This window comes from Pteronotus mesoamericanus, unplaced genomic scaffold (assembly GCF_021234165.1).
Source record: "Pteronotus mesoamericanus isolate MK-2021 breed Mesoamerican mustached bat unplaced genomic scaffold, CSHL_Meso_final contig_221, whole genome shotgun sequence".
NCBI classification, from domain to species: domain Eukaryota; kingdom Metazoa; phylum Chordata; class Mammalia; order Chiroptera; family Mormoopidae; genus Pteronotus; species Pteronotus mesoamericanus.
The window spans coordinates 11,479,723-11,495,834 of record NW_026555092.1 but is presented as its reverse complement, the minus strand read 5'-3'; the positions used below and the strand labels follow the sequence as shown (position 1 = coordinate 11,495,834).

The following is a 16,112-nucleotide window of genomic DNA, read 5'->3' as shown; positions in this document are numbered from 1 at the left end:
AAACAGCAGTATTTGGTTTTAATGTTTAAATGTTACAATTCACAGTAAAGGATACACTTAAATGGTATAATTCACAGTAAAGGATACACAAATAGCTCAAGCAGATACCCAGTCTTATCCTTAAGTGAAAGTACAAAATTCCACTGAGATTTAATCTCCACAGAGATTAAAATACCATTATCTAATAGATCAGCAGAGACAGAAATACTTGACTCATATATTGTTGATGGGACTGTAAATTGGCACAATCCTTGTAGAAAGCAACGTGCCAATCAGAAATACAAATGTAGAAATATTTGACCTAGTAATTCTAACTTAAAATTTTATCTTTCTAATGTGCTATATGACTTAGTCCAAAGTTATTAAATGCAGCTTTATTTGTACTAACAAAAAAGAACTGAAGTATCTGTTTAGTAGGGACTATTCCCATATATTATGGTACGTCCATAAAGTTAAATCTTGCACAAAAAGAATCAAGAAACTCTTTACGTACTGACATGGGACAATCTCAAAAGTACCATGTGAAGTGAAAAAAGCAAGTTGAAGATAAAAATTTTTTAAGAGACAAGAATTTCAAATAACTGTTATATTGCAATAGAAATACAAAATTCTTTTAGGTAAATTCAAATTAGCAAGCCCTATGTTTCTTTTATCTGATTTATAAACTTTTCCACGATTCCATCGAGTCTTTCAGGCTCCAGCAGTTTATTTACCAATTCCTGCTCGACAGCCATTAGGGCCAAGCCACTAAGCTTCTCTTGTCCCATGGTATGACATAAATATGTTTTAAGACGAGGCAGTATAGAATATGAGTCTTCAACACTTGCTGCAGTAACCGGCCAGGACAAAGCAATATATAACAGCTTTGATACGCAAGGGATATTATTATGAAGACCATGCTGAATAAACAAATAGCCAAGATAGATGAAGTTGATAGGATCATTATCTATGACAAAGTTGAGCTTTGCATATTGGCGATAAAATCTAAGTTCTGGGATGATGTCCGCATCAAATTTATAAAATTCTTGGACATGTTTGGCTATTGCTTCATTTAATGGCTCATTCCACTTAAATAACAGTTCTGAAATTTGCTTCACTTTGCAATAATCAAATTCTGAAAAACATAGTTTTAAATTCTGTAATATAGTATCTAATCCTTGGTAATAAATATTTTTATATTGTTCTTCTGGTGAGGTAGGAAAAAACATACTGTCTGAATTGCCAAGCTCTATTGTTTTCTGAATTTTTCTTCTTTTATGAAAAGAAGGCCGTTCAACTTCAAAACCTTTACAGGTTATTTTTTGACATATTTCTTCTGCTCCATCCCAGAGAGTTTTGAAACAGACATCATTTCTTTCAGATGATAAACATTCCAAAATTGCTTCTATTTTTGAAGACAAAGAAAAAATATTTATGGTTTCACTTTGAAGCTCTTTGGAAATAATTCCTATGACACTTAATACTCGATAAAGAAACTTCAAACAAAAGATAAATTCAAATTTGGAAACCAGTGTCAATAAATCACTCAATTCATCAGCCAAACTTGTATTAGAAGAATGGCTTGATACAACTTCCAGTGTTTCAATAATCTCTGGAAGACCCTCAATCACAGATAGTAATGTATGATCATGGACCGTCCAACAAGATTGTGATATATGTTTCTTGCAGGTTTTGTTTTGACTTAGTTTATAAATCTTTTGAAAATTTGCAGACATTTCCCCAGACATATGAATAGTGTTGAACAAAGAACCGAGAGTATTTAGAGCACTTCGGAGTTCTTTTACTTCTTTACAAAATCTAATTACTGCTAAATCCAAAAAATGGGCATAACAATGTATATATAAAGCTCTGGGCTCTTCCTTCTTGAATTCTGCTGCACTTTCATTGAATATTATCCTCAAATTACTGGTACTATCATAGGCCTGGCCTCTCATTTTATTCAAATCAATTCCAATTTGCTGGAGGTAAGTTGTGATAGTCCTGTGTAAGTTGGTCCCAGTCATCTCTTCAACATCTATGAAACCCAAGAATCTTTCTTTAATTAAGATAGCCTTTGATGTTTTTTGTGGGTATCTTACACAAATTGAAAGCTGTTCTTTTGTGGGACTGTAAGTTGCCTCATCACATATTAATGAAAAAGCTGAGGCGACATTGATCTCACTCACAATATCATGCAACATTTCAGTCTTTATTATTTCAATGATATCATTCTGAATTTGTGTACTATTATAGAAGTCAACTTGTGAACTCATAAGTCTAAATATTTCTTCTCCTTTATCTTTTGCTCTGATTTCCAACAGTTCTAAAAAATGGCCTTTATTCACAGATGAAAGAGACTGATCATTTCCTCTTAAGGGTAAACACTGCTTTCCAAGAAATAAAATATTTTCAATTATAAGCTTTAGGTACTTTTTATTTCCTTCAATCTGTTTTGAATGAATAGATAAATTGTCATTGACAGCGTCATTACAGAACTGGTATTCCCTCCAAAATTGCAATGACTTCAAATGCATTTTACTCTTTTCGTGCTTTCTGAAATTTTTGAGAGTTTTTTTCCAATTAGAAATTCCTTGAGTTGCAAATGACTGTCCCCCATACCTATATTTTTTTTGACAGAACAACTGGCATGAGTAACAGAAGGTTGCATCCTTTTTAACACTGGTTTCTAACTTCTGGAAATTTGAACACTGAAAATTTTTAATACTTTTTGATTTACCTTTAACTTTCTGTACTTTAGATGTAAATTTTGGATGATAGAGTCTGTCACTCATTTTCATAGATTCCTTACTGCATGTAGCATCTTGGTTTGACACTTGGTCTTTCTGTGCTTCCATACTGGAGCCAACTGTAGGCTGACTGAGTACTGAGGAAGGTGGTGAAAGGCTTGGGTGCTCCACACCACTATTAGCAACACTACTACTTGACTTGCTGGGTGAACTCTTAGAAACCTTCAGGAGAAAATCAGATTTGTTTTAACAGTTTCCAAATAATTAAAATATCAAATGCACCTATTTTAACAACACAATAAAGTCAATGGGTGAATTACAGTATGAGCTCCACTAGGGGGAAACATTAACAATTATTTATAATTTATCTATTTGCAATCTAGATTCAACATTAATTGCTCAAGGGTCTTTGGTATATAATTATAATAAAAATTTTTTATTGCTCAGGTGAGTAGAATTGTTTAATAAATATTACAAAAAATAAGAATCCAAAGGAAAAAACTAGGACTAGTAATACTCCTGTTTAAATATTCTTATTAAGTCAAACTTGAGATTTGGGAAACTGAATATAAATCCCAAAAGGTGTTTATTGCTCTACTTTTTTGAGCTCTAGGATCAAAATAGGAATTAATATGCTCAGATACACAGACACACGTTTAAAAAAAAAAAAACTTACGAAAGATAGCAAAGAAAACCCAACTTACATCTGATAGGACATTTCCTCTTTCTGAAGAAACTGTACCTGGTAAAGCATAAATTCAAGATCTTATACCATAATCTATAAAATAGCATCATAAAAACAGCATCACAAACTATAATGCTTCTTTCATATCAAGTAACACAAAGAACATTTAGAATATAGATTCAAGTATGGCAAAACAGTATATATGTTGAATATCATATCAGTTTTTACCTTGTAAGACATCAGAGTTCATGGTGGGTGGGTCAGCGTGAGTATCTGCCAATGACACTATATTGCTAATAACTGGAGTTGTATCTTTCTTTGGAGAAAATGGCTTCTCTGGAGAAAGGAGCTCCATTGAATTATCATGCGCCATGGAAATATTTACTAATAAAAAGATTTATAAATCAGAATCAATCACTCATAAAGCACTATTTAATAACAAGTGTGTCAATGAACAATGCAAATATCTAATAACTTTAGGTATTGCTGGGTACTGGCATGATTTTTTTTTTTAAGGCTTAGGTATAGCCAGGTTCTTTAGGATAATATCAATCACAACATTAAACCAATAATTTACATTTCCTATCATTTTATATCTTTCATCTTTGCACACCATTTCTCAGCCTTTATACTCTTTCCTTGATCTGTGAAATTACCATGAAGAACAGAAAAGACACTTGATAGAATCTCCTAATGGGTAGCACTTCTAACTCTTTCAGGAATCACAAACCTCAACACAAATGGAACCGGGCTGTTGTCTAAGCTATTTTTATAGAGATTTCCACAGTAAGTCTGCAAGATGTACAAGCCCCAAGAGCACTGTTCACTGCACCATATGTAAATAGCACTACTGGTCCTACAGGTGGATCTTTGAGGGAATATATACTTGGCCCTGGACTATCTGCTTTTCTGTTAGTGAACTTCACATTATTTCCAACTGGCTCTAGTTTATGTGAAAACTGTAATAGCCTTGTTTTTTACAAAGCAGGACTAAGTACAAGATTGTACCCTAATACAACAAACAATCTTCACAAACATTAAATGTCTGGTGGTGAAGTAGCCTTCCTTTTATACAAAAGTATTAGAAACCATTTCTTTTCAAAAAGTTTTTAATGGTTTTTACTTTTAAATCTAATTTGGAAATGAATCAAGGTTATACATTAAACGAAGCAGTAATATTCTCCAGGAGTTACCGAACCTCTGATTACTAAGCAAGTATTACCTGTAGAAGATTCCATCTTAGCTTTACTGTAAGCAGAGAAACAATTAACAGAGCAGAAAAGCTCTGTCTTCCCCAAGTCATTGGTAATCTCAATCATTTCATCTGAGGGCTTCAACGATTTGCAAAGACTAGATGTAAGTGTTCTGGCTGGTTTCTGTTAGAGATTAAAATGATACATGGCTGGCATATGACAAATTATTAACATACTATCATAAAAACATACCCAATACCATTGCTCTACAAATAATGACAGAGAAACCACATTTTTACTTTCTTAAAAACCAGAAAAGGTGGCACCATGAATTACAAAGATTAAAATGCAGGAAATTGATCATGCTATTCGGTAACTATTTGTTGGATATATAATAGCAATTAAAATACATATACAAGCAATGAAGAAGCCAAGATCATTACACTTCTACCAAACAATCCACTTTTTAAAAAGTCACCCCATTTTTAGCTTCATAGAGTTGAACATTTTCTAATTCTTGATCACAGTTCACTAATAATTTAGCTTTTCTCCATTACCACTATCACACAACATCTTAAATGCTGAGCATAATATTAGGTGGTGCTTCATAAAAAATTATTTTTAGAAACTTTTATTTATTGATTTTAGAGAAAAGAGAAACATCAATTTGCTGTTCCACTTACTGATGCATTCATTGGCTGATTCCTCTATGTGCCTTGAACAAGGATCTTACACATAAACATGGCATATCGGGCAATGCTCTAACCAACTGAGCTACGCAGCCAGGCCGTAGGAGGTGTTTTTTGTTTGTTTTAAATCCTCACTGGAGGACTTTTTTTTTTTTTTAGAGAGAGGAAAGGGGTGACGGTGCGGGGTGCGGGGGAGAGAAAGAAACATCGATTGGTTGTCTCCCGCAACTTTTTGGTGTAGGGGATGACATTCCAACCAACTAAGCTCCCTGGCCAGGGCTACTTATGTGGTGCTTTTTAACACATCTACCCAGATCAGCCCTGCCCCATCACATGGGCTGAATAAGTACTGAATACAAGTTCTTAAAAACAGGACAAGTCCTATTTATTGAGTATGAGAATGTGAGGGATAAAGAAGGAAATCCAGGAATCGCATTTCTTGCCTTTGGAAGAAGGCTTCCATGCCTTTCACTCTCCCATTTCTGGTCCCAAGACATGATCCTCTCTGGTATGGGCAGCTGCCATAAAAAAGATGTGGTTCACCAATTACCTATTTGAACTATGGTTTGTTAAGACCCCCATCTTCAGTTGCTTGTTTTTAAGAAAGAACTTATAGGGATAGAGGTGTGTCTCAAAGCATCATCTAAAGCAGCAAGGTATGTGACAGTCCCACCTCATAAAAGGGACTCAGACCACTGTGTTCATCTCAGTCTACCAAAGCAGGGCCAGCTTCTCTCTCAGGATCACCCATCCAAGGCTCTCCTGCCAAGAGTAGGGGATTATTTCCTCCTATGACTGATGCAGAAAAAGCGTTATATTCTTCTTTTACCTTAACCTTGCTTATGTGTAAAGAGATAAATGGAATTAAAAATAAAAACACTTTGTGGCTGAGTCTTACCAGTAAACTACTGTTATTTTTGCTATTTTTATTTGTAGTTTACAAACAAGTTCCCATCTGTTTGCCTTTCTTCAAGGTAAAATGATCACCCTGACATTCCTTAGGAAAATCTCTGTACAGCACCTATCATGAATTATACTAAACGGAACTATCAGAAGTCTTATTTCATCTTCACCATCACCAAAACTGTTACCAATATTATTAAAATCTATATTCCCACATTTTCCTAAAGTAAAACCATTCACAAACCAATTCATGGAAGGAACTCAATCTCTAATTTTTCAGTTGAGTCCTATGCAGTCACTTTCAAATGGAGCGGTCCTCTCTTTACACAACAGATTTTTATTCATACCTGCTTACATGCTGCAATACTCTTCGAACTATTTAAGTAATGGAACTGTCCTTCCATCTGAAGTATATGGAACAGATCAGAGCTAGTGTAACAGTATGTTCCACAGTTCTCACAACAGTTCATGATGAGGTTGTTAGTAGAGTGAAACTTTGAGAAACAGGCATTACTGCAAAGAGTCTGTTTCACATTCTGGTATTTTACTTCATACTGAATCTAGGATTAAAAAAATAAAAAAAGATTCAGTAGAAATTCTGGTATTTACATAGATCAGAGTCCCTAAAGGTTAAAAAAAAATGCAACTTACGAGAGTAGTCTTCTGACACATGCTGCATTTGGTTGAAATGCTGTCAGTATATAGGGTAACAGAGAGTTTTCTTAGACAAGACTGGCTGCAAAAACTTTTGCTAGAGGTATTATCTTCCAGCTGGACACTGATCACATCCTTTAGATTTAAAATGTCTCTAATAAAAATAAATAACAAGAGCACCATTAAAAAGTTTTACCATAATTATAGTTTCTCTTCATAAGCTAAAAATCACTCCCTCAAAAAACCCTCTCTGATTGTTTCATTCACCCAAAGAGCTGTGAAGTAGTAATAACAATATCAGCCTTGAAATAAGAAAACCTGAATTTGGTATCCAGTTCTTTTACTTATACATCATTTATACTCCCTAAATGTTACTTTACTCACCTATAAAGTAGAGATTATAAAAGACACCTGACAGTGCAGATTTAAGGATTACCCAACCTGCATCAGTTCGTGCTAGGGGTAATAAAATGACGACTCACATGTTCATACCTGACCAACTTTGAAATCTGCAGGACAGAAGACTTCAAAGTATGGTCTACAAATCCCTGGGATCCCCCAGATACTTTCAGGGAATCCACAAGATCAAAACTATTTTACATTAAGATGTTATTTGCCTTTTTCACTGTACATTTTAATTGATGACCCAAAAGCAATGGTGGGCCCGTGATTCCATGCCTAGGTTTGTACCCCCAAGAATTGAAAACAAGGACTTAAAAAAGTATATGTACATGCATGTTCATAACAGCACTATTCACTACAGTTACATTAAAAACAGCCCAAATGCTCATCAGTGAATGAAAGGATAAACAAATTGTGGTGTATTCATGAAGAGGAATATTATTTAGCTACTATAAAAAATGAAGTACTGATATACATGCTACAACATCAATGAACCTCAAAAACATGCTAAGGAAAAGAAGCCAGGCACTTAAAAGATCGCATGCAGGATTCCATTCATATAAAATATCCAGAATAGGTAAATCCATAGATAGAACCAGGTTGGTGGTTGCCAGGGGCTGAGGGGAAAGGAGAGGGAAATGGGGAGAAACTACTTAAACAATAAGGCATTTTACTTTGGGTGACAGAAATGTTTTGGAACTAGACAAAGGAGGTAGATGTACATCACTGTCAATGTACTAAATGCTACTGAAATGGTCTTTTGTTGTGTGAATTTCACCTCAATAAGTTGGGAGGAAATAAAAAAAACGGTGGATAAAACTGCCAGAGCCTTAGCACAAATCAAGGCAGTGGCACAAAAATGTGCTAGTACTAGTTATCACTACCAAGCGTTTGCTGTAAAAACTGTTTGCTCTGTGAAACTTGATCCTTGAATATATCACATCTTTTTAATATTCTGTGTGATGAAATGCACTATAGGTGTAAAGTATTATCCCTAGGCACCCAAGTATGATGGCTGTCTCAAGGAAAAGCACATGTGGAAATGTTAAGAGTTACAACCTAAGTTAGCTACCTTTTCCGTGAAACACATTTTTACTTGAAAGAATAAATATTAGACAAACTATTATCAAGAAGTGGATACCTGGCAGGTATTTTTCTCAACAAAGAATAAAGTAAGACTGTTACTTCAAGGAAAACAACTGACAGTATGCATGGCCAATGGTAAAATTTGAGCTTTCATGGAAAATAAGAATTTTGAAAAACATATCTGCCACCTCCAGCTTAATTGCTCCCTATCACTTAACACTTTACTGATGAGATTAGTGATTTTTAAAATACTGCATAATGAAATATGTCAACATTTTGGAAGATCCATATAATTCAGTGACCCAATATTTTCCAATAATTGCCTATAGCAAACATCATTTATGGATAAAAGAACCAAAGTACAAGTACAGGGTCTGGGAGAAGTAAGACCTGATCAAGTGTGGTTGGTAGGGTAATAATATGGGTGTAATGATTTATAGTTTTAATTTAAACATTTCACCTAAAATGCCATACGGTGTGCTTGAGTGTGATGTTATAGAATTACATGCTTATGATTTGTAATAAAAAATTTTACAATAAGAGAATGGTGTTAGCTGTACCGGACCTTGTAGACCAATAAATTTTAGTTTAACAGTATAAAAACTTCACTGCTATGGTTTCAGATTACACATAAGAGTATGTACAATTATCTGAAAGACTAGTTGACTGGGCCCCCCTTTTCCAATTATATAGTTTGTTAAGGGCAGATTTTCTTTAGACTTTGGCCGAAACAGTATTTTGCAACAAACTGCTTACAGAAGCAGATATGAAAACCCAGCCAGTTTTGTAAAGCTGAAAAAAACAATGGTCACTGAATTTTTCTTAGAATTTCTCTTAATAAATTTTAAAAATATAGCTATTTTTCATAAAAATGTCAACCTGACTGAATTTTAAATAAAGTTTTAAAATTTCTCAGTTTTAAATTTCTAACAGAGTGTATATTGGTAGATACAGCCTATCTAAAACTAAAACTTTTCGGGTCTTCACGGTTTTCAAGCGTGTAAAGGGATCTGGAGACCAGAAAGTCTGAGAACTGCCACTATAGGAAATACCACGACATACGGCCAGCTAGGACCCTCAGAATATCAGTATTTCATGATAAAAGTTTTTCAGATGAAAATACCCCTAAAATCAACACTATTTTCACACTTCAACATTTACAAAGTTTTAGTGTACTATGTATGATTTTTCTACTCTCTTAAACAGATGGTACCAAAAATAAAGGGTTCATTTCATTATCATAGCATCAATCATTTTACTGGTTTAAAATACAGCTCTAAATGCAGTTTGAGTTGTGCTATCTTTGTCCTTCATTACAAAAAGTCTAGGATTCACTGTGTGCAGGTCAGTGTTTAGGCCTTGGGGATAGAAAGGTGACTAAAATCCAGTCCCTAAAGTTAAGAAGTTCATGTAGTATGGGGGGATATAAGGGAACTAAATGGTAATAGGAAAAAAATACAATGAAAAAATTTTTTAAAATAGAAAATTGTTGCTATGGGAAAAAAATAAACTGGGTAGTGTCAATTGTTAAAAACATCAATTATGATGAATGCTTTGGGAGTTGTGAACACTATGAAAACTGAGCATGGAACAATTAATCTGGACGGGTGGAAGGTAATAAAAGAGGAAGGAATGATGTGAGAATAGACAAGATGTAAAGATATTTGAGGAAGACCTTTAAGACACAAAATTAGCCAGATGGGAAAGGTGGCAAAAGAAACTGCACTGACAGAAGTATGGAACTCTGGAAATGCTCACTGGTTTGTGCTGCTATTAGTGTACTAGATTGCTGGCTTTAATATACTAAGGCCTTACAAATAAAAACTCAAAAAGTGAATTTTGGCTCTGGCTGGTGTGGCTCAGGTGGAGCATCATCCTGTGGACTGAAGGGTTGTGGATTTGATTCCGGGCCAGGGCACATACCCTGGTGGCGGGTTCAAGCCCTGGCTGGGATGCATACAAGAAGGCAACTAATTGATGTTTCTTACTCACATCGATATTTCTCTTTCTCTCCCCCTCCTTACTCCCTCCCTCCCTTCTCTCTCTGAAAGCAATTAAAAAAAAAACAAACAACAGTACTCAGATGAGGATTTAAAAAAAAGTGAGTTTTGTTCCAAATGCCTAAAATTAGCTTAAGGAAACTCTGCGCATAGATCTGAACAACTTCCCTGCAAATAAAGTGTTATCAGCATTAGTGCATGGGCTTATTTTGAACTCTATTGATTGCTTTCAAGGTCTCTTAATTGGTTTGAACTGGGACACTAAAAGGCAGAAATGACCCTTCTTACATACATAGCTCTCAAAAAAAGCCTTAGCTTTGCAACATGATTTAAAATGTCATTTTCAAAGCTATTTTTCATCTTGTTCGCGAAATAAGAACTCCATATAGATTTTAAATCACTGCTACAAAACCTCAACAGTAACATTAGCTAAAATCTTGAGAACTATATATTAATATAAGAGGTTAATGAACGTGGAATAAAAAAAGGGTTTTGAAAATGGCACAGGCTCCTCTGAACAATGAATGGCCTCTCCTAGCTCAGGCACTACCACCACCTATAAAATAACATTTTATATCAAAAAAATTTTATTCCAAAAGAAGCAATTTTGCTCATAATCCATTTCTTTGCCTTAGAAAATAACTTACACACTAAATCCTTCTTGCTTCAGCCTTTTCAATTAGTTTGGGAAATCTGCTAAATATGTATAATGGGTAAACTGCAAACATAGCAACATGATACCTTAACTTCTCAGGGCCTGTGTTTCCTCAAAATCAAAAGAAAATGTTTGGACTGGTTGATCTCTAAGGTCCCTCCCAGTTTTATGATTCTGCAGAAGAAAGCAGGCTAAAGTGAGTGCCATACAGTCCACAGCAAAAAAGAAAAAGACAAAGTACAGTATAAAAGGGTTGAAAAAGGACAAGAGAAAGGTAAGTGAAGTTCTAGGGAGTAAGACTTGAAGTAATGGGTAGACTTGAAACAGCCACCAAATGAGAAACTGAAGCAACCCTTAAAAAGAGTTTGTGAGTTTGTTAAGGGGATAATATTGATACGTAACATTAAGGAGTTCTTACTATATGCCAGTATTGTGCTGATCACAAGGTATATTATTTAATACTCATAATTCTTATATACATTTAACAGATGGGACTATTAACAAAGAGGTTCTCAATACTCTTCCAACCTCAGCATGTACAGCAGTCCCCCCTTACACAAGCTTTTGCTTCCCCCAGTTTCACTACCTGGGGTCACTGCAACATCACAAGGATGAGTACAGTACAGTAAGATATTTTGAGACACTTTTCATGAATTCATTATGAAATTACTACTACTTTCTTTCTCTGCATCTAAAATGACTTACGTATGTTAAAAAAAGGAATCAAGACCACAAGAATAGCTCACAGAAACCTTGAAAGGATTATACCCATCTATGTTTACTTATGGTTATTCAATTTCTCAAAAGAATTAAGTTACTTCATTTACCACTGCAAGAGAGACATAATTTTTATACCCTGAAAGATCCAAAGTAATAGTTGTATGATTAATTTTTTTAGTAGGTCACTCCATACACAGTTAAATGATAACATAAAATGGGCATACAATAATCCCACTGATAGAGAATTTCAAATTAAAAAAATAGGAAAATAAGCTTTGGAGGTCACACTGTTTAAAGGTGAAGATAAACAGAACTCACATTTTAAATTCTGCAAATCTCCCAATGAACAACAAAAAAACTATTTCTAAAGAATCTATTAGAGGAACCGAAAGCAGAAGCAGCTGCTTTTCCCTAAACCAAGGTGATACTTTTTCAGAATAAGATAAAAACGTAGGAAACTATAGCCAAGATTTTGATCAAGATATAGGTAAGAAAGTATAAAAGGAGACATAATTTAGAATTATATACTTTGAGCAGTTTGCACAAGTTCTCTTGGGAAGAGCTGGTGAACTGGCAGATGAAATGTATTCAGTGATGCATGGTGTGGAGCAGAAAAGCTGAGTGGACCCTTTTCTTTGATAAGCAGTTTGGCCCTTCTGGAGAACTTTCTTACAACCAGAACAGGAAACCTGAACAGCTGTGGCTGGAACTGAAGGAAGCGTTTTGTTCATGCCAGACGATGCCAGAGGAGGCTGAGTGTCTGTAGTCAACTGTGAAGCTATAAACACAAAACAGGAAGGAAAAGAATCAGTATTTACATAAAATTAAGTATACACAAAATTCAGAAAATAAACTCATTTTATTTTAGAGGTTACTTCTGGATTCGAAACTACAACGCACTATTCAAAGGCATTCTAAAAAAGCAGAATAAATTGGCTATCATATTGGTCAGAATAAATATGATTAACTTAATTCTATTACCCCTGTCTGAAAATGCGGTGTTTACTTTCTGTTCATTCTCCTTAGTTTGGGACTGTCGAACTTGACAATATTCCTGAAAAAAAAAATTGAAAATAATGAATACAATGTGTTTTAAACAACTACTTATCTGATCGAAAATGACAGATTATGCTTACGTCTATTCAATGAATTGTGTAACTGCATTGAATCACAGTACATAGGTAAGCACTCTCCTTCTGGTGACGTCTGGCTAATAATACCAATCAATTCCTGCATTGTTTTCTACGTACCTAAGTGTGACATCAGCAAATTGTCTTTATAAAGACCTTGAACACAAAAATTGTTAGATTGGGCTGAATAAATTTTACAAGGGAGAATTTTCTTTTCATTGCAGCAGGCAATGTATCTAAACTTGACCTATGTTTTTGAATGCATATGGGTTGAAAAAGCAACAGATACTCCTAGATGGACATCGTTCTGTACTGTCACCAACTCAATGGGAGTTACAGCCTTCCTGGATACTGATTTACTTTAGGGTATTTCTAAGCAGAATACTAGAAATAAATTAAAACTGAGTTTATTTTTTGCTTCATTGGAAATTTCACCTCAATCATATGCAAATATTCCACAGAAATTTGGCCACATTTAAAGAATACTCATAGCTTGAGTCAATCCTTTTTAATTTTTTTAGCATGCAATGTCTAAAAAAGTTTAAAAAAACATGAAATTAATTTGGATTAAAAAATTATAAAGAAAATAATTTTAAGAATTAAAAAATTTATGCATTCTACAACTTAATAGAGGCAAAGCATAAAAACATAATTAGCACCCTGGATGGTGTTGCTCTGTGGACTGAGGTGCCTGTGAACCAACTGGTCACTGGTTCAGGTTACATGCCTGGATTGTGGGCCAGGTCCCCAGCTGGGGGTGTGTGAGAGGCAACCAATGGACGTTTTTCTACCCCCCTTCCCCTCTCTCTAAAAAATAAATGAAATCTTAAAAAAGTCTTACTGAATGAAGTCCTACGACTAGGGAATTAAGGAAGCCCCATCAACATCTTCAAATTTGTAGGAAGTGGTGGCCCTGGCTGGTGTGGCTTAGTATTGAGTGCAGAGTTGGCTTGCAAACTGAAAGGTTGCTGGTTTGATTCCTGGTCAGGGCACATGCTTGGAGTGCAGGCCAGGTCCCATTGCTGGGGATGTGGGAAAGCCAACCAATAGATGTTTCTCTCCTCCCCTTCCTTCTTATTCTTTTTAAAAAGTAATAAATAAAACCTTAAAAAAAAAAAAAAAGGGTGGTAGGAGGGGAAGACACACAGAACGGGCTGGTCCAGATAAAAACTGGGAGGAATATCTTGGCTGCAGAGGTATCCCTTGATGAGTGAGGGCCGCCAGCCCAGGGTTCCAGTGCCAGGAAGCAAAGTCCCCATGACTTTTGGCTGTAAAATGCAGCGAAGATTGATGCTGAGGATGATGGAGGATTAACAAAGGCCCAGGCAGTTCCTCATTTTTTTAAATCCTCACCCAAGGACATTTTCATTTGCTTTTTTAGAGGAGGAGGGGAAGGGGTAGAGAGAGAAAAACATGGATGTGAGGGAAGCATTGATTGGCTGGGGACCTGCACCAGGACCAGGGGCTGCACACTCCCATGCTGTCACAAACCCACAACCTAGCTATGTTCCCTGACCGGAAAATCGAGTTTGCAGCCTGTTATAGGACAATGTTCCAACCACTGAGACACACCAGCAAGGGCCAGAAAGTTCCTCTTAAAGGACCCACAAACAGACTCACTCCCTCTGAGCTCCAGCACTGAGGCAGCAATTTGAAAGGCACAAGAGACAGACTTGGAAGAACTGAACTGTTGCACACCTTTCTCCGAGAGAGAAGTGCCAGCAGAGGCCATTGTTCTTTATATGAGCCCTCTGTCCACAGAGCTGGCAGGCGGGTGGGTGCCACATCAACTTGGTTCATACTGTTTACCCTGCCTAAGTGATTCCCTGAGGCTCTGCCCCACCCAACTATCAAGCCCACCCAAGCTCTTTCCAGTGTCTTTTTCTAGATGAATGGCCTATCCTGGCTCATGCTTCAGGTTTTTCTAAAATCTCTCAAAACAAAAGTAGCATCTGGCCTCAGTGTGGCCTGAGAAAAGTAGTTCGTTAACTACAAGGAAGCTCCCATAAGACTGTCAGCTGATTTCTCAATAGAAACTTTGCAGGCCAGAAAGGATTGGCAAGAAATATTCAAAGTGATGAAAAGCAAGGACCTCTACTCAGCAAAGCTATCATTTAGAATCAAGTCAGATAAAGAGCTTCCTAGACAAGAGAAAGCAAAAGGAGTTCATCACCACCAAACTAGTATTACATGAAATATTAAAGGGTCTTCTTTAAGAAGATGAAAAATATGAACAATAAAAATGGCAATAAATATATATAAACAGTTGAGTTTAAAAGAACAAAATGAACAGGCAAACAGAAACAGATTCATAGATACCAAGAATATTTTGACAGTTGCCAGATGGAAGGGGGACTGGGGAGATGAGTGAAAAAGGTGAAGGGATTAAGAAGTACTATTGATAATCTACGACATAAACTAATGGGCAAAACAGAGTAAGAGGTATTCAGACCAACAGCTGTCAGAGGAGAGGGCAGAGGAGTGTACAGGATGAAAGAAGGGGAAGGGACTGACCAAAGAATAAATACGCATGGCCCATGGACACAGGCAACTGTGTGGGGAGTGTCGGGGGGGGGGGGGGGGCACTGGGTGGAGGAGGGCAAAGGGGGAAAAATTGGAAAAACTAATAGTGTAAACAATAAAATATAATTTTTAAAAAAGTAAGTACAATTGGTTTTCAGAATAGTCATGGGGATGTAAAGTACGGCATAGGAGATATAGTCAACAATATTCTAATAACTGTATGGTGTCAGAGGGGTACAAGATTTATCAAGATGATCACTTAGTAAGTTATGTAATGTCTAATCACTGGGATATACACCTGAGAGTAATACAATAATGTATGTCAACTGTAATTGAGAAATAAAAATGATTTAAAAAAAGAAAAAACCAAAATGTGTTAACATTAGCTAGGCCCATGATATCCTAGGCAATCCTTTTTATCAATCCAAACACCCAATTCCAAACAGCTCATTCTTCTCTCACATCACATTTCTGCATATACTTGGTTTTGGCGCTGAATACCACTTACCTTGTATTATTTGATCAACTGCTTTGATCAAATTTTTAACAGGATTAAACATTTCAACCAATGAACCATCATCTAAATACTGATAACTAAAATTTATAATTCAACAATGCTCTAGAAAAAGAACTCCCTTACCTGAGCATTGTCAGGTTCTGTCTTAATTCCATCCAGCTGCAGCAACTGTGGTGCCGCTGCCTTGTCACATTCATGCGCTGTCAGTGATTGTTTCATTTGAGTACTT

The 16,112-nt window shown here is 35.8% G+C and overlaps 1 protein-coding gene across 1 annotated transcript; it reads right to left on the bottom strand.

Moving 5' to 3' along the window:
- Positions 1 to 638: 638 nt before the first annotated feature.
- On the bottom strand, positions 639 to 16,112 carry ZMYM1 (zinc finger MYM-type containing 1). Its single transcript, XM_054572203.1, has 10 exons — positions 16,007 to 16,112; positions 12,695 to 12,767; positions 12,242 to 12,491; positions 6,848 to 7,004; positions 6,544 to 6,756; positions 4,634 to 4,787; positions 3,640 to 3,795; positions 3,431 to 3,468; positions 2,717 to 2,948; positions 639 to 1,384 (listed from the first exon to the last, which is right to left on the bottom strand). The coding sequence occupies exons 1-10, from the start codon at positions 16,100 to 16,102 to the stop codon at positions 639 to 641; spliced, it is 2,115 nt and encodes a 704-aa protein (XP_054428178.1). The 5' UTR covers positions 16,103 to 16,112.

Coding starts and splice junctions, on each gene's coding strand:
- ZMYM1 (XM_054572203.1), bottom strand. CDS start 16,102: ATGAAACAATCACTGACAGCGCATGAATGTGACAAGGCAGCGGCACCA. Junction 7,005..12,241: donor ACTTGTGCAAACTGCTCAAA/GTATATAATTCT, acceptor TATTTTTATTAG/AGACATTTTAAATCTAAAGG. Junction 3,796..4,633: donor TAAGATGGAATCTTCTACAG/GTAATACTTGCT, acceptor TCTTTTTATTAG/TAAATATTTCCATGGCGCAT.